The 24,708-nt window shown below is 42.7% G+C and overlaps 6 protein-coding genes and 2 pseudogenes across 7 annotated transcripts; 6 read left to right on the plus strand and 2 right to left on the minus strand.

The window, feature by feature from the left end:
- Positions 1 to 2,463: 2,463 nt before the first annotated feature.
- On the minus strand, positions 2,464 to 2,921 carry LOC139295283 (histone H3). The gene has a single exon (XM_070917448.1). The coding sequence runs from the start codon at positions 2,919 to 2,921 to the stop codon at positions 2,511 to 2,513; it is 411 nt and encodes a 136-aa protein (XP_070773549.1). The 3' UTR covers positions 2,464 to 2,510.
- Positions 2,922 to 3,285: 364 nt separating this feature from the next.
- LOC139294837 (histone H2AX-like) overlaps positions 3,286 to 24,708 on the plus strand; it is a 36,013-nt pseudogene continuing 14,590 nt past the window's right edge.
- Positions 8,110 to 8,520, plus strand: LOC139295290 (histone H3). Its single transcript, XM_070917454.1, has one exon. It carries the CDS (start codon positions 8,110 to 8,112, stop codon positions 8,518 to 8,520), a length of 411 nt encoding a protein of 136 aa, XP_070773555.1.
- On the minus strand, positions 9,090 to 18,992 carry LOC139294796 (histone H2A type 1-like). The gene is made up of 3 exons (XM_070916725.1): positions 18,613 to 18,992; positions 16,340 to 16,355; positions 9,090 to 9,476 (listed from the first exon to the last, which is right to left on the minus strand). Exons 1-3 carry the CDS (start codon positions 18,990 to 18,992, stop codon positions 9,090 to 9,092), a joined length of 783 nt encoding a protein of 260 aa, XP_070772826.1.
- On the plus strand, positions 12,083 to 12,601 carry LOC139295040 (histone H2B 1/2-like; annotated as a pseudogene).
- LOC139294910 (histone H1-like) lies at positions 16,780 to 17,409 on the plus strand. 2 transcript variants are annotated; one of them, XM_070916901.1, is made up of 2 exons: positions 16,780 to 17,301; positions 17,362 to 17,409. In XM_070916901.1, exons 1-2 carry the CDS (start codon positions 16,783 to 16,785, stop codon positions 17,407 to 17,409), a joined length of 567 nt encoding a protein of 188 aa, XP_070773002.1. In that variant the 5' UTR covers positions 16,780 to 16,782. The 2 variants fall into 2 exon arrangements, with proteins under 2 accessions (XP_070773002.1, XP_070773001.1); XM_070916900.1 differs by having other exon boundaries at positions 16,780 to 17,409.
- Positions 19,357 to 19,767, plus strand: LOC139295281 (histone H3). Its single transcript, XM_070917446.1, has one exon. It carries the CDS (start codon positions 19,357 to 19,359, stop codon positions 19,765 to 19,767), a length of 411 nt encoding a protein of 136 aa, XP_070773547.1.
- Positions 22,910 to 23,221, plus strand: LOC139295687 (histone H4). The gene has a single exon (XM_070917921.1). The coding sequence runs from the start codon at positions 22,910 to 22,912 to the stop codon at positions 23,219 to 23,221; it is 312 nt and encodes a 103-aa protein (XP_070774022.1).

The raw sequence follows: 24,708 nt of genomic DNA on the forward strand, positions 1-24,708 counted from the left end.
GGTAGAAAGATGTTTCCTGCCTCGACCAGCTAGCAATTTGGTAGTACCATGTTCGGCTTGTTTTTTCTTGGTGTAATGAACGGCTGTCTTGGAGATCTTCAGTTTTTTGGCTACCTGTCTCTCACTCATGCCAATTTCCAGCAGTGCCAAGATGGCTGCCTTTGTGGCTTCACATAATTCTTTTGTTTTAGGCATTATGTGAGAGCTGACAACTTCTGAGTTGTGCTACGGCTTGAATGTAAGCAGGAAACCACTCCAGGCCTTTGCATGTGCAGTGCTGCTTATGACATGAAATGGCCTCTTATATACCCTGGGAATACAATTAAGCTTAAGCATGTCAAATAGGACATAAAGTATTATGTAATCAGCTGCATTTTTTGTCGTGTTCATTGTATTCTTCAGGTAATATACCTTTAGTGGTACCAGGCATTAAAATGAACAAGTAATTGAAGAAAACAAGGGTGGTCTAATAATTTTTTCCATGACTGTATGTTGAAGTGCAGAGCCCCTCCTCCTCCATTTCTTCTTCTGTGGTCCTTACTATGAATTCCTTTTGTCCCTTTGCTTTTTAAGAAATCTTTATTGAATTTTTAACAAAGTAAATACATAGTAAAACAACCACATATAGAAAACATACATAAACACATTCAGTACAAATTATGAAGAGATGTTCCAGTTTTTTCTGTCAATGTCCAGGATGTTCCATGGCAGGATGTGTTTTTTGTCCAGGGTTCTCCTCCGGAGGTCAGTGAGAGTTCAAGAACAGTCTGATTTTTTATCATGATAAATCTGGATGTCCATAGTTTATTGCATACGATGCTGATGATAAATTGATACAGATCTTTATGTTTAGGAGGCATCGCCTCCTCAAACAATCCATATATAACTGAATTATAATTTATTTTACACTTCAGACCAAAATGACTCCATAAAATACTCCAGACTTCCTGTGCTCTGTAACAGTTGATTAAAAGATGTTCTTGAGTCTCGTCCTCATCACAATAAATCATTGGACATTTTTTGGTGGTGACATAACAACTCCAAACAACTACAGCTCTCACAGGAAGTCTGCCTACAGAGATGAGCCATCGGACATCTCTGATGCTGTCCAACAGATTTTTATTTCTTAATATTTGGATCACAAAAGTAAAATCTCCAAAGATTATTTTATAATAAGGTCACATGTCTCGCTGTCCCTTTTCCCTTTTTTTCTTTTGTCCCTTCCAATCCATCCCATTATTTCTTGTATTGTTTCGTTTCCCACTACGTTATAATGTCTGTCCCAGCCTGTCAATATATTCAGTTCATGAACTGGCACTTTTACACACCGAAATGTGTTATTGGAGGACAGACCCAAAATAGCAACAATAATCTGGGATTGTGTTGTAGATGTTTAAATAACCATTTTTTTGCAAGGTAACAACTATATGTAACAATCTACACGTATTATTGCGAATGTGTGAACTAAGCTAAGGTTAGCCCGCTAGCTGTAACTCAGCTACGTGGCATGGTTCTGGCGTTGGTTGCTTCGTAACATTAGCTGATGAAGTAATTTGGACGTCCACTGGTGTCATTAACTCCATAGAGACCCTTTGACACAGTGGCCTAAAACGGCTTAATACACAACACATAGTCAGCTTCATAAAAGTTGTGCCTGTGGACCTTTTTTTTTTTTAGAAACGTCTTTGTTGAGTTTGAGAAGTTAAAATGTACATGGCAAAACATAAATATAAATGTAGATACAGTCAAAAGCTAATAACATAAAGTGCTAAATAATAAAGTGCATAGAGATAACAGTCTATGAAAGTGGTTATCAGCTAAGAATCTGTTACATCTAGTAGCTGCTGGCTGTAAATATTTAGGAAGAACTGAGCTCAATGTAAGAACTAGTTTCTGTGATGACAGACTTCATAAACACTGATGTTATCAGTAGCTCAAGTTGAACTTGAACACAGCAACCAGCTGCAGCTGCAATGGAGTCAGTTCAACACCTCGGACAGCGAAGGCCCCACGAGACTGGAAGATCCAGCTGCACTCACCTGGGAAAGCGGGGACACTGCTGCAGCCAATCACAGAGCAGCCTGCTGCACTACCTGTTTAAATCAGAGCGTGATGACACAACATGTTAAACATTAAAAAAGGTTGAGTTTATTTATTCACAAATCATGAATGGTGACATCTGAAAATAATAATCTGAAGCATGTGGATCAATAAAGACTGAAGATCAGTCTGCACGTTACACATGTACACACACACACACACACAAACTGACATGAAGGAAAACCACACTAGAGTATGTAATAGTCTTTTATATTTAAACGTATTGGTAAGATAAACCCTGATCAAGCATGTGTCTTGATATGAATATATAACAGTTGAAATAACATTAGTTATATAGTTATTAAAATAATTGGTTCATTCAACAGCAGCAGAGGAAGAAGCTCTTTAGTTCAGAGTGAGGTGGCTCTTAAAAGAGCCGTTGTGTTGTTGTAAACAGGTCTGGGGTCAGTTTAAGCCCTCTCTCCGCGGATGCGGCGGGCCAGCTGGATGTCCTTGGGCATGATGGTGACCCTCTTGGCGTGGATGGCGCACAGGTTGGTGTCCTCGAACAGACCGACCAGGTAAGCCTCGCTGGCCTCCTGCAGAGCCATGACGGCGGAGCTCTGGAAGCGCAGGTCGGTCTTGAAGTCCTGAGCGATCTCCCTCACCAGGCGCTGGAAGGGCAGCTTGCGGATCAGCAGCTCGGTGGACTTCTGGTAGCGGCGGATCTCTCTCAGAGCCACGGTACCGGGCCTGTAACGGTGAGGCTTCTTCACTCCGCCGGTGGCCGGGGCGCTCTTACGGGCGGCCTTAGTCGCCAGCTGCTTCCTGGGAGCTTTGCCTCCGGTGGATTTACGGGCTGTCTGCTTGGTTCTTGCCATCTTAACTTGTTTCTCTGATCGGGAGAAGAGTGTAGTGAAGAGAGGAGACTCGCTGCTCTTAAACTGTGAACCGGTGACGCTTCTTCAGACCTCCGGATCCTGATTGGTGAGGGGCTCCTCCTGGAGCTCAGCACCGCCCAGAGGAGCGACCCACCGCCTGAATCTCAGCTGCTTATTGGCGAGAAATCCGTTCAAAACTTCCGCCAAAGTTCAGAGCGGGCCGCCCTCTGCTGCTCTGCTGGAAGCCCCTTTTCTGGTTGGTCTTGAAGAACCTCCCCGCGCGCTCCGCGGATGTATAAAAAGGGGTTTGGGCTGTCGGAGACACAGTTTCTTTGAGTACCGTCTCTAAAGAGCAGATTTAACGATGAGTGGACGAGGCAAAACCGGAGGAAAAGCCAGAGCTAAGGCCAAGACCCGCTCCTCTCGTGCCGGGCTTCAGTTCCCAGTCGGCCGTGTTCACAGGCTGCTCAGGAAGGGTAACTATGCTCAGCGTGTCGGTGCCGGAGCCCCCGTCTATCTGGCGGCGGTGCTGGAGTACCTGACCGCTGAGATCCTGGAGTTGGCCGGGAACGCTGCCCGCGACAACAAGAAGACCAGGATCATCCCCCGTCACCTGCAGCTGGCCGTCCGCAACGACGAGGAGCTCAACAAGCTGCTGGGCGGAGTCACCATCGCTCAGGGCGGCGTGCTGCCCAACATCCAGGCGGTCCTGCTGCCCAAGAAGACCGAGAAGCCCGCCAAGAAGTAAACACCCGAACCGGCTGACAACAACCAAAACAACGGCTCTTTTAAGAGCCACACACTTCTGACTAAAGAGCGACTTCCTTTGTGTGCCGGCTGTCACAAATATGTCAATAATGGCGTGATGCCTGTATGTGAAAACTGTCCGTTATTAATCTGTGGAACAAAAACCCCATGAAAAATGAAATATTCTATATCTATAGATATATATATAGATATATATATTAGTGATATAATATGAAAAATAAAGAACAACATTGAATTATTAAGTTAAAACCTCAATTGAAAAGTAAACTGAAGCCAATGACATGGAAGTCTCAAACTCTTGGTGAATGTCAAAGAGCATCAATAGTAACTGAACATGAATGTGTCTTCTTCTTCTTGGGTGCTGCCTTCTTCACTTTGGGCTTGGCAGCCTTTTGTGGGGGCCTTTTTGACCACCTTCTTGGGCTCTGCCGCTGTGGGTTTCTTCGCCTTCTTCACCAGCTGCTCGCCTGCAAGTTTCAGATTTATGTATTTAAAAGTTATCTATCAGTTGTTCATTCTAAACATCAAGATCCAGTCCAGCCCCCCGCTGACAATACCTTCTTCACAAGTACAAATTTGAGTACTCCCATTTTCTGATATTTTATTCTTCCACTCAACATTTCGGAGGCTGGTCCAAGTTAACATTTTGAATATAAAGTAGACTGTATTTATATTTGCGTTAGAAGTAGTTTAATATTTCTAAAAATCAACATTTGCATTTTAACCATTCACTCCTTCATACCTTTATAATGATGTAACATTAGATTATCAGCCCCTGGAGCTGCTGCACCCACAGCACCTGGGGCTACGGGTGAACCCACAGAAGGCTGACCAGGAGAAAGCACTGCCTTTCAAATAACACATTAAAAACTGTGTTCAGTCACTGTTATAGTGACGTTAACGTTACATCACCGGGCTGAAGGCCGCTCAGGAAGGTCCAGATCCAGAGCACAGATACATTCCAGAGACTTCCTACAACCTATTTAAGTAGTGTCATTGTAATCATTCAACAATAAATGGAGTTTATATTTATTCATTTCCACATATATTTTTTTACATTTATTGTCACAAATTGTATTTTGATCAAACTTGGCTGGGTGGGCCAGTGCTGCCCAGGCCCATTCCTGTCTACGTGCCTGGTCTATGCTTGAAAAGTGTCTTCAGTTTTCTCACACGCTCAGCTTGAAAGAAGTCTCCTCTCAACTACGAGTTAACAAAGCCCGTTGCGGCAGCATCAGAGGAGGACCAGCTGGTTGGTTTTGGGTCTCGTGCCAACAACACCTGGTGACAGATTCGGGATGACGACTATGCTGCCTTTATACTGAATACAAGCTACAACAATACCTGCAGAATAGCAACTCCTACCTCACATGAAGCCATCGTTCGGTCTTGTTTTCCATTTGTTTTGTCAAAAAGTATTCTAATCCACCAAAGGGAATAAACCTCCATCATTTCAGTGATGATTTTATTTTTTATAGAATTTGTTAAAGGACCAATAGAACTTTTTTTTCTTTCTAATTTGTTTTGAATTGTCACACATTTCAGTCACTAATGTCTACATGTCTCATTAATAAGTGAATAACTATAGTGATCACTAAAACAGGAGAGGCATCAAGGTTTTATTTATATTTATTTTACCTGGACGATCTGATTGTGATGGTGTAACCGGTGGACTTCTGTGTTGTGTTAGGGAAGAAGACGTCATGACACCGGGATCTCTTTACGGTTGACCTCCACATTTATTCTGATAAACACACAGGAAAATACAACCTCCATGTCCTCCAGCTCCTACACAAATAAAATAGATACACAAGACGGAAGTTAGCTTTGCTTCCCGAAACTTTAAGCTAGCAGCACTTTCTTGTAAAACAACTATTTTTAAGTGTCACTTCATTGCAATTAATATGACATTGACAGGCTGGGACAGACATTATGACATTGTGGGAAACAAAAATATAAACAACACAGTACAAGAAATAATGGGATGGAATTCATACTAGGGACCACAGAAGAAGAAATGGAAGAGGAGGGGCTCTGCACTTCAACATACAGTATATACATTCTGGAGTTTGGAGGTTTAAACTGTAACCTGATAGATTTACACTGGAAGCACTGTGAGGATCATTTTCTTTGACTTCTCCAGTGCCTTCAACACCATCCAGCCAGCACTGCTGAGGGTGAAGTTGGAGGGAGCGTGAGTGGACGTCACCTGGCTTCATGGACAATCGACTACCTCACCAACAGACCACAGTATGTGAGGCTCCAGGACTGTGTGTCTGATGTGGTGGTCTGCAGCACGGGGGCCCCCCAGGGTACGGTTCTCTCTCCGTTCCTCTTCACCAAACTTCACCTCTACACCTCGGATTTCAGACACAACACTGTCAGTTGTCACATCCAGAAGTTCTCTGACGACACTGCCATCGTTGGATGTGTGTCTGAGGGGAACCACCAGGAATACAGGGAGGTCATCAGCGACTTTGTCAGCTGGTGTGAGATCAACCAGCTTCACATCAACGCCGGCAAGACGAAGGAGATGATGATCGATTTCAGGAGGAAGTCATCCAGCATCACACCGGTGAACATCCAGGGTTTGGACATTGAGGTGGTGGAGAACTACAAATTCCTGGGTGTTCTCCTGAACAATAAACTGGACTGGTCTGACCACACTCCACCTGCCGAGGAGGCCGAGGTCCTTCAGCGTGTGCAGGAAACTGGTCCGGACTTTTTATGACACTGTGGTAGCTTCGGCTATCTTCTATGCTGTGGTTTGCTGTACATAAATCTGAACATCTGTACATATTTATATTCCCCGGGTATATGTCCATTTTTGTTCCCCATATTTTTTATATCTGTATTTATTATATGTATATTGTTTTTTAAAGACACAGTGCTTGTCTGCTGTGTGTTTCTGCACCTTTCTGTCTTTGCTGCTGTGACTTGTAAATTTCCCCGCTGTGGGATGAATAAAGTCTAAGTCTAAGGTACATATGACCCTGTTACATTGGCATCCTCCAGAGAGAGCAGTGCTTCACTCGGTGGTGCTCATAAAACACCTGTTACTGCTGGGTTTTGCCATAAACTGGCGAAAGAGCTCTTCCCTTTCCCTCCCAGGCCAATGGCAGCTTATGTTATTTTATCTTTATTGTGCACTGTGTGCTTATGGGGCTTGTGTACTGGTGTGTTAGTACTTGTGGACTCTCCAGTGGGGCATTGAGCACATCCAGCCTCACCCTTATAAAATGAGTGTCCTTGATGACAGCATTTCTGCACCTTTGTAAAGTGATTTATGTGCGCTCTCAGTCTCTCCATCTTGTCTCATTATCAGAGATGAGCTCAGCCATTATGAGGCCGAATCCTACGTTCATGCCCAAAGTCATAACCAGCTCTTTCAGATCAAGAGTTAATTCCTTGGAAGGTTTTTTTTCCCCCTCCTCCGCCTCACAGAAATGAGATGGAAGAAACATCACAAACATCTGAAAGAGCATAAGTGCTGTCCGGTGCGCGTTATCCCATTACGTGGCACGCACAGCAGGTTTCAGCAGCTGTTATAGAGAATAATCTCAAGGGCGTGCAAGGATAAACAAAATAGCGTCAGCTCTTAGAGAGCTAAGACTATACTCATAGAATCTGGGGTTACCATACATAACCAACATTGTGTTTTGTTGCACACAGTAATGGAAAGTAACTAAATACATACTGTCAATAGTATTTCAGAGGGCAAAATTGTACTTACACATACAATCGCATTAATACAGTATTGCTGAAATTTGCTCCACTCTGACCAGCTGCAACACTCATATTTTTGTTAATGAATTCTAAAAGTAGATGAAGATGTATACTAACAGTGTACACAATAATAATAATTCATAATATATGTAGACTAATAATCAAAATACGTCAAATGATGGAATTATATATAAGTATGAGAGCTTTAGTACATTGATTTTTCTTAAAGAAATCTTAAAGTTATGCATAAATTCTAACTAGGAATTTTGCAAAATAAACGAGAATAAAGTACAAACATAATTAATTAAATCACAAAAATATATATTTTTACCTAATTTGAATTTTGGTATTTGAAATTGTTTCTACCATTTTCAATCAGATATATAGTATAGTTTCTTTTCTCCAGCATCTTTGCTCCATTTTTATGTAGGTTACTTATTTCTTATCTAATCTCAAAGTATTGAAATATATATATTAATGTAATTTTCTTCAGAGGCCGTTAGCAGCCGCTGTGGAGGATTGGTTAGTTTGAATTTTCTTTTCTCCAATAGCTGATGAGCTACAGCTCGCGCTCCTCCTGATCAGGACCAATCAGAGCTGACGTCGCTCCGGCAGTTCCTTTATAAAGCCGCTGTTCGCTGTCTGACAGGATTCCTTCTTTCGCTGTGAACACAGAGAAAACCGAGAAACTACAATGGCAAGAACCAAGCAGACAGCCCGTAAATCCACCGGAGGCAAAGCTCCCAGAAAGCAGCTGGCGACCAAGGCTGCCCGTAAGAGCGCCCCGGCCACCGGCGGCGTGAAGAAGCCCCACCGTTACAGGCCCGGTACCGTGGCTCTCAGAGAGATCCGCCGCTACCAGAAGTCCACCGAGCTGCTGATCCGCAAGCTGCCCTTCCAGCGCCTGGTGAGGGAGATCGCTCAGGACTTCAAGACCGACCTGCGCTTCCAGAGCTCCGCCGTCATGGCTCTGCAGGAGGCCAGCGAGGCTTACCTGGTCGGTCTGTTCGAGGACACCAACCTGTGCGCCATCCACGCCAAGAGGGTCACCATCATGCCCAAAGACATCCAGCTGGCCCGCCGCATCCGCGGAGAGAGGGCTTAAACTGACCCCAGACCTGTTTACAACAACACAAAGGCTCTTTTAAGAGCCACCTCACTCTGAACTAAAGACCTTCTTCCTGTTGCTGTTGAATTATATTAATGATAGTCATCATTAAATATAATACCATTTATATTTCATGTTAAAGATGACACTTTTGTTGTGTTTTATTGACTCTTGAAATAACGTCAAGTATAAACCCTGATGTATCTTGATATATCAGGGTTTATTTTTCAATATAATTTGTAACAAACATTCCTGTTAACCATGGTTCGATTATATATTAACTTTTAATTAACTTAACATTTGTACAAGCGCCCATCATGATTCTTTAGTGGCTGTGTAATGACCGCCCACCTACCTTTGTCATTGTTAATAGTAACGGCCATTAACTAAAAGTTAATGAAATACTACGGGATGGATGTGAGATACATATTTGACCTTTAAAAATTATAGACATTACACATTATTGAGCGTAACTATCACTATATAAGGGGAAGTCGCTCTTAGTCGGAAGTGTGTGGCTCTTAAAAGAGCCGTTGTTTTGTTTGTTGTCAGCCTGTTCCGGGTGTTTACTTCTTGGCGGGCTTCTCGGTCTTCTTGGGCAGCAGGACCGCCTGGATGTTGGGCAGCACGCCGCCCTGAGCGATGGTGACTCCGCCCAGCAGCTTGTTGAGCTCCTCGTCGTTGCGGACGGCCAGCTGCAGGTGACGGGGGATGATCCTGGTCTTCTTGTTGTCGCGGGCAGCGTTCCCGGCCAGCTCCAGGATCTCAGCGGTCAGGTACTCCAGCACCGCCGCCAGATAGACGGGGGCTCCGGCACCGACACGCTGAGCATAGTTACCCTTCCTGAGCAGCCTGTGAACACGGCCGACTGGGAACTGAAGCCCGGCACGAGAGGAACGGCTCTTAGCCTTAGCCCTAGCTTTACCAGCTCCTTTGCCACGTCCAGACATTTTGTTTATTTGTTGAGAGTCGAAATAAGTGGAGTCCAGAGGGAGAAAGCCGGATTTATATAGCGACGCAGCTGCTCGTTCATTGGTGGCTAAATGTAGTAGTATGATCGCCCAATCAGCGAGGCGCTCGTGTGACGTTTCTGTATTAACTACAAGACTTCCGCTTTACGGTGTACAGGATTTTCAGAATAAAAATCAGAATCAGGATCAGAAGCGACTCTTACAGGCTGCATGCACGTTCTGCGCATGCGCACGTTAAAAAGTGACAGCTCAAAACATATTTCACGTCAAATAAAATTTAACCTACAGTATGTTTAGAAGGCTAAAGACTCCTTAATAATTACCACACTTAAATTATCTTACCAATAAATAAATAATATAGAATAAATAAAAGTGAAAATACATTTAAATTAAATTTTTGTTTTCAGAGACAAAAACCTGTGTTCTATTTTATATAGGCTTCACCCTCTAAGGCTATTGCTAATGTGTTCATCCCTCATGTGCTCAGTACAGAAAAAAAACTTTAGATTGCCCTCCACTTGTTGTGTGGACCTCGCCTCGATCCAGGGAGGAAGCCACATTACAGATGATGAAATTGGTATCACATCTGTCGAGCCTGGGCATCACAATAAACTGGAGAAAGAGCTCTCCCTTCCCCTTCCAGCTCGCCGTGTATTTGGGAGCATGAGAGTGGAGGCACTAGGTGCTCTTCTCTTACCATAAAAAGTTGCTACCCTGTTAGCACACCAACAGGTCTACGCTCTGAAGAGACAGGGACGCACCCTGTATGGCTTTGGAGGTTAAATCTGATCCTGATCTGCAGATAGAGAAACTCAAAGGGTCTTTTAAGAGCCACCCACTTCATCTACATAGTTCATCATGTGGTCTATATAAATATTATATGCAGCCTAAAGTATTTAGATTATAGGAAGCCTAAGAACGTGTTGAATTTCATTCTACTACTGGGTCTTGCCAATGTTAAACTGTAAAAAGAAACCTTAGTTTTTCTAATCATGTAAGAAACCAGTTTAATTAAAACCAGTCTACAAATGTATGTACTTTTCAGTATCAATTATACATAAAATCAATTTCAGTTACAGATGAAAACAAAACTTGTCATTCAGACTGATTCTGCAGGTTGGTCGATATAGATAATTAAAATGAATAAAGAAAAAAAACCATACATAACATTTCCATGTGTCTCGAAGCTACTTACTTGTAGTAAGATGATTCCATGCATTTCTAATCTATTTATGTGTAGGCTATGTTCGTATCAATCAGTCAGAGGACAAGTTCGTCTTTGTTCAAAACATTTGGCACTGCTATAGCTTTAATATAGCATATATAGTTTCTGAATTCATATAAAAAGTGATTATGCCTAGATTCAGTTAATGAAAACTTTCCATTTCATGTTCTCACCCATTTTTCCTTTTGGCATGCAGGAAATGATGCATTTTATGCAAGTTATTTAGTAAGCTAGTTCGCATTAGCTACAGAAAAGACCTCACTCTTAAGATATTGTCACCTTCCTAAAATAATGGCCTATGTCATTTTTTGACAAAATTTTTTTTTTGCCTAAATCATCTCCTCATGATGCTGGCCACCTCAGGTAAAATCGCTTACATCCTCAGTTGAACTGATAATGCGAGTCTACCCCTGTAGTATAATGACCTGAGTGTCAAGAGTGTGACTTAGGCCGTTTTATTTTGCCTAAGTCAAATGACAATGTGACATAGGCAATTTTACAAGCTTTTCAAGATGGCGGCTGCTTCAAGAAGAACGAAAATCTACCTCCTCACTGAAGTTATTTCCATGATTCAGGGCTCGTCCCCTATTGGTAAGTGATGAGGTTTACTATAATTTAGGCTAGGCTATAAATATTACATAGTTATTTAGTCTTTTTAGTCAGCAAAATAGCTAAGTCCATGAAGCTAGCATTTAGCAAAGAGTGGAAAGGCTCCAGAATCTGTGGCTGTTACAAGTGATAGGCTTTCTGTTAACTCTTTTCAAACAATATTTCATCTACAGCTTTTGTCTCATTTTTTCCACATTACATGATCTATTTAAGATATACCGTATTTTATTCTAACAGCTAGAAATGATGTGTATAACTAAAAAAATACAAAGGATCCTCTTTACTTTTGTGTTTTTATTTAATGAAAATCTCACTTGAGCATAATATTGGTAATCAGAGTTGAAGGTTTAAAATTGCTTAAGTCACAAAGGCATGTTAAAAAATTTGTCAAGTCATTTATTCCTCTTTTGTTACATAATTGACAGACATTGTTATTAGTATGTCAATAGTCATCTATATCTGTTTGAGTGAAATTATTCAAAAATATCATATATTTAATATTTGGTTCAGTTTTTTGTGTTTTCTGAAAAACCTGAAAAAATGACATGGGCCATTATTTTAAGAGGGTGTAGACAAATTTTATTGAAGTATTGGGCTGTATCAATAACATGTAATTATGAATTTGAATTGATCTTACTTTTTGTCGAAACGTATTAATACAACAATAATGTTTTATATATATTCAATATTTTCCTCAGTTTCAAGTCCGTCATTTAAAGAATCTGGTCAGACTGCAGTCACTTTGTGTTAGCGCATGCTCAGTCTTGAGCACAACAATCCATCCAATCCTCTGTGAGCAACAGCACACTAAAATTTGCATCAAGCAATTATACATACAGCGTCTGGCGCACTGATGAATCACTTATTTCGAGAAAATCAATCACGATTGAAAATGCCGGAAACTGTCAAAGCGCCGAAGAAGGGCTCAAAGAAAGCCGTGTCTAAAGCCACCAAGAGCGGAAAGAAGAGGAGAAAGACCAGGAGGGAGAGCTATGCTATCTACGTGTACAAGGTACTGAAGCAGGTCCACCCTGATACCGGTATCTCCTCCAAGGCCATGGGCATCATGAACTCCTTCGTGAGCGACATCTTTGAGCGCATCGCCGGTGAGGCTTCCCGCCTGGCTCACTACAACAAGCGCTCCACCATCACCTCCAGGGAGATCCAGACCGCCGTCCGCCTGCTGCTGCCCGGTGAGCTGGCCAAGCACGCCGTGTCCGAGGGGACCAAGGCCGTGACCAAGTACACCAGCTCCAAGTAAACCCGCTGTTCATCCCAACAACACAAAGGCTCTTTTAAGAGCCACCCACCACTTCAACTAAGAGCTGCTGTCCTGCTACAGTCATGTCAACTTTATACAGTATAGGCTCATACTTGGATACAGATACTGAACTATCAACCAAATTTAAAAAGTATGAAACAGCAGTGTATACAAATACAACAAGTAAGCAGTTCTTACTACAAACTCATTGTGAAGTACTTATTTTCACTGGGTAATATCACAATGGGGCAGAAGTCCTGTATTGAAATGTGTAATACAAGTTACTAAAGTGGTAGCATCAATCTGTACTGAACGTAATGTAGGACAGCCTATTTCAGAGTAATGTATTATATTGCACTCCTTTGCTGCTGGGTAGCTCGTGAATGTGTCCCTGGGTGTAAAGTCTAAATTTAGAATGAACATCCCCTGAATGTTTTCATTGTGTTGAATATATGATGCTCATGTAACGGATATAAGAATATACACTATGTAATGTGAGCATTGAAATAGATGTAAAGAAAAAAAGGACACTGGAGTTATTTTAATATCTTGAATAGGTTTATTTAGTACATACCTTTTTTTGTTTCGTAATTCTCCATATACATTTAAATTAAAGTCAGTTTACTGGTAATCCTTTGCTCTAGAGTGGAGTCAGGATTTGATTAATCTGGTCTCTGTTTACACCTGCTTCCGGGTCCGTCCACTAGAGGGCGCGTGTTGCTTGCCGGTCGGTGGTAATACAGATGACTTGAAGGCAGCAACATCGTGTCTGTTTCTTGCGTCTATGTTTCTATTGTAAGAGTTAAAAGTTATTTATTTTTTTGTAAAAAGAACAAAAACTTATTTGCGACCACCACAGTCGTTTAGGTCCATCCGTCAATTGTATGTCCTGTTATGCTCGGTTGTGTCAGTAGGTGTCAGTATTTAGCCGTGAGTTTGAGGCTACGGGTGCCGTTTGGGCTGAGACAGCAAACTGCGCTGCATCCGCTCACTACTGTTTACAACCTTCTTCAGGTTAATGGGGATGCAAAGCCTCTCGTACCCAACAGGAAAGAGCTTGTTCCCTCAGAGTATGATATATGCTAAATGATAGTTTAGTGGTAAATCGCCTGTTTCATGTACCCGTCTATGCACTGGGGTTTTCCATAGCGGTGGTTGACGTTAGCTAGCAGATAATATTGATATTGATATTGATATTATTGTGAATATTTTTGCACAGTGTTTAGTATGTGAATCGACCCGAGGGGTGTACGAAGCGAGATTAATTGCTTAGGTAATCTGTGTCAGAGTTTTTAATGTCACAAAGATGGCTCTATTTTAACCTGGCTAGATCACCATCATAATTAATGCTGCACACCTAACCTGCTCGGATGAGGTTATGTTCAGAGTTTCGGATTTAAATCCGCTGTAAAAAGCGAAACCCTAATTCTTTTCCTGTTGATATTCTCTGTTAGAGATGTAGATTCTCAGCTGATTTACGACTTTACACGATTAACAATTTTCTGCCAGCATTCTTCTCTCTCCTTATTTGCAGCAACAAACAACACTTTTGCTGTAATATTTTTTATATTCTTCATAGCTCTCCATGATAACAACCTGCTCCTCTTGACGGAAGTGTGAGGCTCGTGACCGGTCAGTTTTGTGCTGAAGAAGACTCAAGTGACACGTCAAACACCCCGTTTCATGGGAAAGACACAGAGCCTGATGAAGAAAACCTGGGTTCATACAAACAAAACTAAAATGACTCAAAGGCTCTTTTAAGAGCCACTGAATCAACTCAAAGAGCTGATGTCCTGTAGTGGCATTCAATTGAATTATTGTTTAAGAAAAACATTAACCCATGATGTCAGCAGAAATACTACCTTTCTAGAAGGTTTATCTATATTATGTTTTTTTATGATTTTTCATCATGTCACTAAAAGTTTCTTTAAAATGTCTCAAAGTTTATTTGATGTTGTGGAAGAGCTGCTGCACGGCTGATGACTGGATCTTTGGTCTGAACGCAGCCAACGTTTCCCTGACGATGTGTTAACATGTTGAAAATGAAAGTGTTCAAAGTTGGACCAGCTATAAGTTCTACCATCGGCTGTGTGCATTATATTTCTTTCCCAGCAGCGTCTCGGATGGATTCTCTTCCTTCATTCAGACTTCTCTCTGCAGTCTTCTGGGTTGCAGAGAGATGGCAGTGAACTGAAACCTTAACCCTTACATACTGTTCATATTTTATGCCTTCACAGTATGGTCCAGGTCAAAATTGACCAAGAATTCCCTCATAGTAAGTGTCTATACCAAATTTCAAACTACAGATCTATTTAGAATGTCTAAATAGCCTATGTCACATTAATAAATGTATGATTAATCCTTAATAAATGTTTCAGAGAGCAGGGAAAGTGTATTTTTTAAGTTTTACAGCACTCGTTTTTGGAGAAAAACATCTACTATTACACAGTATCATGTCCTGTCTTACATAAGACATAAAAACATAAAAGCCATAATGATTTAAATATATTTTATTGAGTTGGTCCCAGACATCCCTGATTGCTGCCAGTTTGTCAGTGACATGGCGTGCAGGTCTTGTCTCACGATTGTCAAATCTGAGCACCGCCGATATGGTACAGAACATTTCCAGGAACATGGTGGCTCGAAATATTGGACTTCCCGTCTCAGCGTTCCACAGACTAGAAGCAGCCTCACCTCGGGACCTGTACACACTGGCCAGTATTAGAAGCCCCATGTAGGCATGTAGGTCAGTCGCATCCATGGTCTAACATTCTTGACCATAACGATTAATCCCCTCCATGTTTGTCATTGCAATGACAATTTTTTCAATGGCTGGAGGGAGGAAGAGCTGCCACGTTGTCTTCCTGCTCTGACACATCCTCCTCCAAATCACTATCAACAAGCATTTCGAGATTCCCCCACGCCCCTTCAAAGACCAGCAGGTGTCTGTCTCTGCGGGAACCTGGGCAAATGTGGTGGGAATGTTCCTTGTTTTCTGTTGCTAAAACACAAATCTTCTTTTTAAGTATATGTGTATAGGAAATACTACGATACTCAGTTAACAACAAATCCAGAACAACAGACTTTTTCATGACCGTTTTTGTTACCTAGAGGCATCAGATACATATTCATATGCAACCAAACCTCCATTAATTCATTTATAAATCACTGCAGTGGCTGAGCCAGTCCAATTATTGTTCAAATGTTTACATTCTGCTATGAAATCACCAAACAATAATTGATAATATGGAATTTCAGACGTAGCTCTCATTTAATTTACTCCAGTGGTCTTATTTCCAGCCGTCCATGCAGCTCCTCCACTCAGTGCATTTGACACATTTTTAATTAAAGGGATTTTTAATTGACTGTTGAGGTTGGGTGCTCCCATGATTTGTTCCCCAAGTATGTTTGGTACATAATTTGACATTTTTACATGACTGTTTTTATTGATTAATATCTGGTGGAAACATCACTAATATTAAAATAATTGTGGCACAATTTTATCTCCCTGTGTTTTTCCTGCTCTGCTGTAGAGTTCATGTGGATCATTCAGAACATTCTGCAACAAAGTGAACTAAATAAATATAAAGTGCTGTACACAAAAGTTGTCCTGAGCAGAGGACATGTTGACAGTGAGCAGCTCTGACAGGAAGTCTGGCTGAACGGCACCATCAGCCTCAGCCATCATCAGTGTGTTTGCTGCCGCCAGAAGAACTTGAGTTTATTACAAACTGATGATCAACAGATGATTGTTTTTACTTTGAGTCTCTGAACAAACATGTGGCTCAGCTGGAAAACGGCTTTTGACGGAGCTCTGACGCTTTTTAAAACCTTTTAGGAGAGAAATGAGAGGGGAAAGTGGCGGCCACGGCGGTGAATATGTGAAGTTTGGAGGCTCCACAAACAAAGTGCAGAGCGCATCAGAGCTCAACATGACTTCAATATGAAGAGACACGAGTCCGCTACCGGCTGCCTCCACTGTCAGCCCGCAGACCTGCTCCCACATGTAGTCTGGACTCTTTTATCGGTGCACAGAAAACACAAGTGGCGGCATCCAGACTGCACCGAGGGGCAGGAGCCGGGCTGAGTCTCCACGGTTCTCATGGTGTGTTTAAGTGCAGCCTCCTGCTCGGAACTCTCCAACACTCAGACTCTCGTGTTATCGTGAGGAGGAACTCAACTACAACAAGACAATGGCAGAAGTAGCTCCAGCTCCGGCCGCCGCCCCGGCCAAAGCAGCCAAGAAGAAGGTTTCCAAGCCGAAGAAGACCGGCCCCAGCGTCGGCGAGCTCATCGTTAAAGCTGTGGCCGCGTCCAAGGAGCGGAGCGGCGTGTCCGCGGCCGCCCTCAAGAAGGCTCTGGCTGCCGGAGGCTACGATGTGGACAAGAACAGGGCCCGCGTCAAGACCGCGATCAAGAGCCTGGTGATCAAGGGGACTCTTGTCCAGACCAAAGGGACAGGGGCCTCCGGCTCGTTCAAGATGAACAAGACGGCGGACACCAAGGCCAAGAAGCCCGCAGCAGCCAAGAAAGCCGCTCCTAAAGCCAAGAAGCCCGCAGCAGCCAAGAAGCCCGCAGCGGCCAAAAAGCCCAAGACAGCGGCAGCCAAGAAGCCAGCAGCCGCTAAGAAGTCTCCGAAGAAGGTGAAGAAACCCGCAGCGGCCAAGAAAACAGCCAAGAGCCCCAAGAAGGTCACCAAGAGCCCCAAGAAGGTGGTCAAAAAGGCCCCCGCAGCCAAAAAGACCCCCGCAGCCAAAAAGACCCCCGTAAAGAAGGCTGCCAAGCCCAAAGTGAAGAAGGCAGCACCCAAGAAGAAGTGAGCTGCCATCAGTCTGATGATCAACGTCCCGACAAAAGGCTCTTTTAAGAGCCACCACATCATCCTGAAAGAGCCTGGTCCCACTTATTCTTACTGTTGTCATGAACAGCACACATTAGAAAATAATTATATTACAAATGTTTTTAGTGTTAAAGAGGAGGAAGAGTAACACAATCAAGTTTCATATACTGTCACTATTTATTCTTAAATGTTCAAGTGCAATAGATAGATAGTCATACACTTCAGTGCAACACATACATACATATACATTGCTATTGTATATATTTTTTACCTCATTGTTCACTTAAATACTGTAAATGTGTATATTTTTTATTTTCTATTTCTTATTTTTATATTTTGTACACACTTTTAGTTCTAAATTATGGTACTTAACTCTTGAATGGTAGCACCGGTACTGTACAATTTCCCCCCCCCCCCGGGGATCAATAAAGTATTTCTGATTCTGATTGTGAAGTACACAGCTATATACATACTAAATACACTTATTTTAATCTTTAAACTTATATTAAAGGAGAAACACAAGAAGAATAAATAAACCTCAGATTTGAGCAGTCCCCCCCCCCCCCAACAGCTAATTCACATTTAATTATTTTGCTGTCTGGTGCAGTAATGGGCGGTTTTTGTGTGGTTGTAGGGGGGTAATATCTTTGTCTTCACTTACGAACAAAGACGTTCTTCATTAATATTTCACATCATTCACATAGTTGATAATAACTCCTGACATGATGGAGAGAAACGTCTTTTCAGTGCAGACAGACAGAAAGCTGGATTCCAGTTAATCATGTTGATGTCACGTTAGAAAATAAATAAACTGAATTGTAAGTCAAAATGTAGTGTTAAAACATTTTCATTTTACGAAAATATATAATAAACAGTCTACCCTGTCTACCTAAAATTTCGCTGATATTTCCACATTTTCTTGGCTTGATTAAAAGGTTTTAAATTAAATAAATCATGTTGTGATAAATTTAACACTATTGTGTTTTATTATGTTTCTTTTAACGATGCTTATGTATCGTGTATTTAATGTTTCATGGGATCAGAGATGTTGAGCTTTTGTTCCACAGACAAAATGATTGAAATAAACAATCAGCACACAAAGGAAGTCGCTCTTTAGTCAGAAGTGTGTGGCTCTTAAAAGAGCCGTTGTTTTGGTTGTTGTCAGCCGGTTCCGGGTGTTTACTTCTTGGCGGGCTTCTCGGTCTTCTTGGGCAGCAGGACCGCCTGGATGTTGGGCAGCACGCCGCCCTGAGCGATGGTGACTCCGCCCAGCAGCTTGTTGAGCTCCTCGTCGTTGCGGACGGCCAGCTGCAGGTGACGGGGGATGATCCTGGTCTTCTTGTTGTCGCGGGCAGCGTTCCCGGCCAGCTCCAGGATCTCAGCGGTCAGGTACTCCAGCACCGCCGCCAGATAGACGGGGGCTCCGGCACCGACACGCTGAGCATAGTTACCCTTCCTGAGCAGCCTGTGAACACGGCCGACCGGGAACTGAAGCCCGGCACGAGAGGAGCGGGTCTTGGCCTTAGCTCTGGCTTTTCCTCCGGTTTTGCCTCGTCCACTCATCGTTATATCTGCTCTTTAGAGACGGTACTCAAAGAAACTGTGTCTCCGACAGCCCAAACCCCTTTTTATACATCCGCGGAGCGCGCGGGGAGGTTCTTCAAGACCAACCAGAAAAGGGGCTTCCAGCAGAGCAGCAGAGGGCGGCCCGCTCTGAACTTTGGCGGAAGTTTTGAACGGATTTCTCGCCAATAAGCAGCTGAGATTCAGGCGGTGGGTCGCTCCTCTGGGCGGTGCTGAGCTCCAGGAGGAGCCCCTCACCAATCAGGATCCGGAGGTCTGAAGAAGCGTCACCGGTTCACAGTTTAAGAGCAGCGTGTCTCCTCTCTTTATTACACTCTTCTCCCGATCAGAGAAACAAGTTAAGATGGCAAGAACCAAGCAGACTGCCCGTAAATCCACCGGAGGCAAAGCCCCCAGGAAGCAGCTGGCGACCAAGGCCGCCCGTAAGAGCGCCCCGGCCACCGGCGGAGTGAAGAAGCCCCATCGTTATAGGCCCGGTACCGTGGCTCTCAGAGAGATCCGCCGCTACCAGAAGTCCACCGAGCTGCTGATCCGCAAGCTGCCCTTCCAGCGCCTGGTGAGGGAGATCGCTCAGGACTTCAAGACCGACCTGCGCTTCCAGAGCTCCGCCGTCATGGCTCTGCAGGAGGCCAGCGAGGCTTACCTGGTCGGCCTGTTCGAGGACACCAACCTGTGCGCCATCCACGCCAAGAGGGTCACCATCATGCCTAAGGACATCCAGCTGGCCCGCCGCATCCGCGGAGAGAGGGCTTAAACTGACCCCAGACCTGTTTACAACAACACAAAGGCTCTTTTAAGAGCCACCTCACTCTGAACTAAAGAGCTTCTTCCTCTGCTGCTGTTAAATGAACCAATTATTTTAAAGATAATCATGATAAGATTAAGATTTTATTAATCCCAGAGCGGGGAAATTTACAAGTCACTGCGGCAAAGACAAGTTCTGTGTCAATAATAATTTTTTTAAAAAGAAAAACAATATACAAATAATAAATACAGATATACAAAAATATGGGGGACAAAAATAAATACCGAAAATATAATGTATGCACAGATACAGTTAAACAGTCTTATAGCTGTAGGAATGAACGACCTGCGGTAGCACTCCTTCTTACACCGTCATCATTATTAATTGTAATAATACCAATTATTTTTCACGTTGAAGTTAAGACACTTAAATAAAATAAATGAATTACTAACTTGATGTTATTTCAAGTGTTATATATTATATATTCACATCAAGACACATGCTTGATCAGGGTTTATATTGCCAATATTAATGTTTAAATATAAAAGACTATTACATACTCTAGTGTGGTTTTCCTTCATGTCAGTTTGTGTGTGTGTGTGTACATGTGTAACATGTGCAGACTGATCTTCAGTCTTTACTGATCCACATGCTTCAGATTATTTTCAGACGTCATCATTCATGATATGTGAATAAATAAACTCAACCTTTTTTAATGTTTAACATGTTGTGTCATCACGCTCTGATGTAAACAGGTAGTGCAGCAGGCTGCTCTGTGATTGGCTGCAGCAGTGTCTCCGCTTTCCCAGGTGAGTGCAGCTGGATCTTCCAGTCTCGTGGGGCCTTCGCTGTCGAGGTGTTGAACTGACTCCATCGCAGCTGCAGCTGGTTGCTGTGTTCAAGTTCAACTTGAGCTACTGATAACATCAGTGTTTATGAAGTCTGTCATCACAGAAACTAGTTCTTACATTGAGCTCAGTTCTTCCTAAATATTTACAGCCAGCAGCTACTAGATGTAACAGATTCTTATATAACATGATAACCACTATCATAAACTTTGTACTTACGCAGGCCGTACCAGATGCCGAATTTCATCATATGTTGAATGTCACACAACCTGCAGAGGTAAATGTCAATATCGTAAAAGTCATCATTGTAATGACAAACCTTGAAGGAAAAAAAGTCCACGGCGACATGTGGAATGACATTGATGAGGAATACCTGGATGCTTATATTGGTGTTCTTCTTCTTGCTGGAGTGTACAGATCCAGCAATGGGGCCACTGATCAAAATCTGACAAGCTTGCTCCCATCAGGGATGTCTGGGAGAGATGGGTGCAGCTCCTTCCGCTGATGTTCAACCCGGGGCCAGAGGTGACAGTGGATGAACGTTTTGTCCCTTTCCGTGGAAAATGCCCCTTCCAGCAATACATGCCCAGTAAGCCAGGCAAATACGGCATAAAAATCTGGGCAGCCTGTGATGCAAAAACCAGCTATGTATGGAATTTACAGATTTACACAGGCAAATCTGCGAGTGGCATCCCTGAGAAAAACCAAGGAAAACATGTAGTCCTCGATATGACTTTAAAAAAACTTTTTTAAAGTCATATGCCTTTTTCTTTCTTTTTCAAGTAAATATATATGGGTCGAAATTGACCCGTAACACCATAGATGTTACTATAGTTAATGATATTAAAATAAATAAATAAATAAAACAAATTTATTTAAGAGATGTTTTCTAATACCCCTCATTAATAGTCCGGTAACATAACAACCTTTTATTTATTTATATAATTCTCTCAAGGTTAATTTTACCATTTTTCTTTTTTATTGAAAACGAGGGGTATGCTGTCAAAAGAACACCAAAAATATTAAAACCAATCTTTTCATGGATAAGGAAGCCTAACAAGGTAACCAAGAGGTAAGAAACAAATTGGATGATAAATAATTGTTTTTAGGGTATTTTATGGCTGATTTAAGACACAGGTCAAAACCGACCCGTTAACATAAGAGATAGCAACAGAAAGCTGCACCTGCAGCTCAACGTGACAAAGACAAAGGAGCTGACTGTTGATCTGAGGAGGACCGAGGTGCCGATGACCCCTGTTTCCATCCAGGGGGTCAGTGTGGACGTTGTAGAGGATTACAAGTACCTGGGAGTTCACATAGACAATAAACTGGACTGGGCGAAGAACACTAATGCCTCAACATCTGCCGGACTATGCTGAGGATGCTGGTGAGTCTGTGGTGGCCAGTGCTATCCTCTATGCTGTTGCATGCTGGGGCAGCAGGCTGAGGGTGGCGGACTCCAACAGACTCCACAAACTGATCCGCAAGGCCAGTGACATTGTGGGGATGGAGCTGGACTCTCTGACGGTGGTGTCAGAGAGGAGGATGCTTCACATCCTCTCCATGACATACTGGTCGGACACAAGAGCAGCTTCAGTGGGAGACTCATTGTCCATCAAACTGTTCAACTCCTCCCTCTGTGTCAGACACTCAGAATAGACAGACTGATTCTGGACCTATTTCACCTGCCATATACTAACTCATTATTTATTCTTTAAATGTCTTGAGTGAAATACATATATACATATGCAACAGTGCAATATATATATATATATATACACACACACATTGTTATTGTATATTTTTTACTTTTATTTTTCACTTAAATATTATAAATGTGTATATTTATTTTATTTTTGTATATACTCTCATTTCTAAATTCATGCTACTTTCTACTCTTGAATGGGAGCATGGTAGTGTATACTTTCCCCCTGGGATCAATAAAGTATTTCTGACTCTGATGCTGTATATAGCCTACTATAAACGCACATGTATACACTGACGACAACCATCCTCGCCATGTATATCCCTACAATATTTATTTGTTTCCTTTATTTGTGTTCACACATTCTTGGCCAATAAAAGTGATTCTGAACCTCAAACAAAAAAGAAAGGCGGGGGGCTGCTCAGTGTGGGCGGAGTCGAACGTGTGACTCTGCAGTGACAGGCCGCTCAGGACCACTGAGTTTAGCACCGCCCAGCGACACTCGGGCCATGTGTCCTCCTTCACGTCCGCAGACCAGCTTTAAATACAGACGGTCGAGCTGTGTTCAGGTTATTAGACGATCCAACTATTGTCAAACATGAGTGGACGCGGTAAGGGAGGTAAAGGACTCGGTAAAGGAGGCGCCAAGCGTCACCGTAAAGTGCTCCGTGATAACATCCAGGGGATCACCAAACCCGCCATCCGCCGTCTGGCTCGCCGCGGCGGAGTGAAGCGTATCTCCGGTCTGATCTACGAGGAGACCCGCGGTGTGCTCAAGGTGTTCCTGGAGAACGTCATCCGTGACGCCGTCACCTACACCGAGCACGCCAAGAGGAAGACCGTCACCGCCATGGACGTGGTCTACGCTCTGAAGAGACAGGGTCGCACCCTGTACGGCTTCGGAGGCTAAACCTGATCCTGATCCATTGATACTGAAACACAAAGGCTCTTTTAAGAGCCACCCACTTCATCTCAGAGTTTATCCTCTTTGTACAATTCATTTAAGAATGTGATGGTTAATAATGATGCATGCGAACTAAAACCAGAGCTTTAACTATTGATACCAACTCAAAAGGGGCTGTTGCTACTCCTGAAGGCATGTAATCACCCCATCTCACCCTGATCAGTTTTTAGCAAGCTGGTTCTTTTGACTTCCAAGTGGCTCATCAGATTTTTGCTTTGTTGCTTAAATTAATTTATTACCAAAAATGGTGTAAAATGAATTATTTATGTAAAAGCAAACATTATATTTAATGTTTATTTAAATGGCCATATTTATATACTCAACATGGAACAGAGTGCTACAAAGAATACATTTTAAAGTCCAAAAACAAAGACCCATCTCAATTAGACAAAAAGGTCCAATCTCTGATTGTATATTTATGAACTTTTAACTATTTACAGTGAAACAACATAGACAAGCTTAGCGAATCACACAACAAAATATAAATTAAAATGTGTTATCTGCCCTGTTTTGGAGAAGATTCACTCTGAGGGGACGGATGTTGCAACAATACACAGTTTCCGTGCCATCACATGTGTAAGACGTGGGTAGACTGAACCCTTGGTCTCCCACCAGCTCAGTGGGTCTGCACTTCTCTGGAGAAGGGGCTCCTCAAGATATGACCTCACTTCCAGTATTGCATCTGCTGAGGGATTCCTTCTTGTAGCGTCTCCAGTTGCTCGTTCTTCAAATAACCTCCAAACAGCAGATGCTTGTGGCTCCTCTTGTTCGTGCTGCCTCTTCTCCCTCTTGGCCCCCTGGCAGTGGAGTTGACTGGCTGGATCTTGCTGCTGCTGCAGTTATTCTCTGAAGAGCTTCATCAACTGCTCTATTGTCATTAATGGCCAGCTTTTTGGTTGGTTTCTGACAGAACAGTGTTATATTCCATTCTGTGGAATATTCTGTCCATGGATGCACAGAGAGCATCCACTAACTCTTTCACTTTCCCTGTGGTTACTCTGGTCTGGTGCTCAGCTGTCACTCTCTGCAGACTCTTGCACAGGATTAACATTTTAGAGGCTGTAACATAGCTGAAAAAGAGTAAACAATAAGTGTTAAAATTATGCTTTGTTTTATTTAGCAGTATATGTTATTATTTCCGGTCATGTCTAATCTGCTTTTCATACTAATAATACAACAACAACAACTAATAAAAATGATAATAATTAAATAATAATAATGTGATGACATTTGTACACTGTACCTGTCTGCACTGATCTCCACAGTGACCTGCCCAGATGGCTTCAGAACAGTGCTTGCCTCCTGCAGTACCTCCCATTCATCTTGGCTCAGAGGATCAACAGGTGCATTGATAACAGCCAGGGTGGAGATGACTGCATCCTTGGACTCCAGAATCCGTTTTAGCATATGAAAGGTGGAGTTCCACCTAGTAA

The sequence above is a fragment of the Enoplosus armatus genome, chromosome 13, assembly GCF_043641665.1.
Source record: "Enoplosus armatus isolate fEnoArm2 chromosome 13, fEnoArm2.hap1, whole genome shotgun sequence".
NCBI classification, from domain to species: Eukaryota; Metazoa; Chordata; class Actinopteri; order Centrarchiformes; family Enoplosidae; genus Enoplosus; species Enoplosus armatus.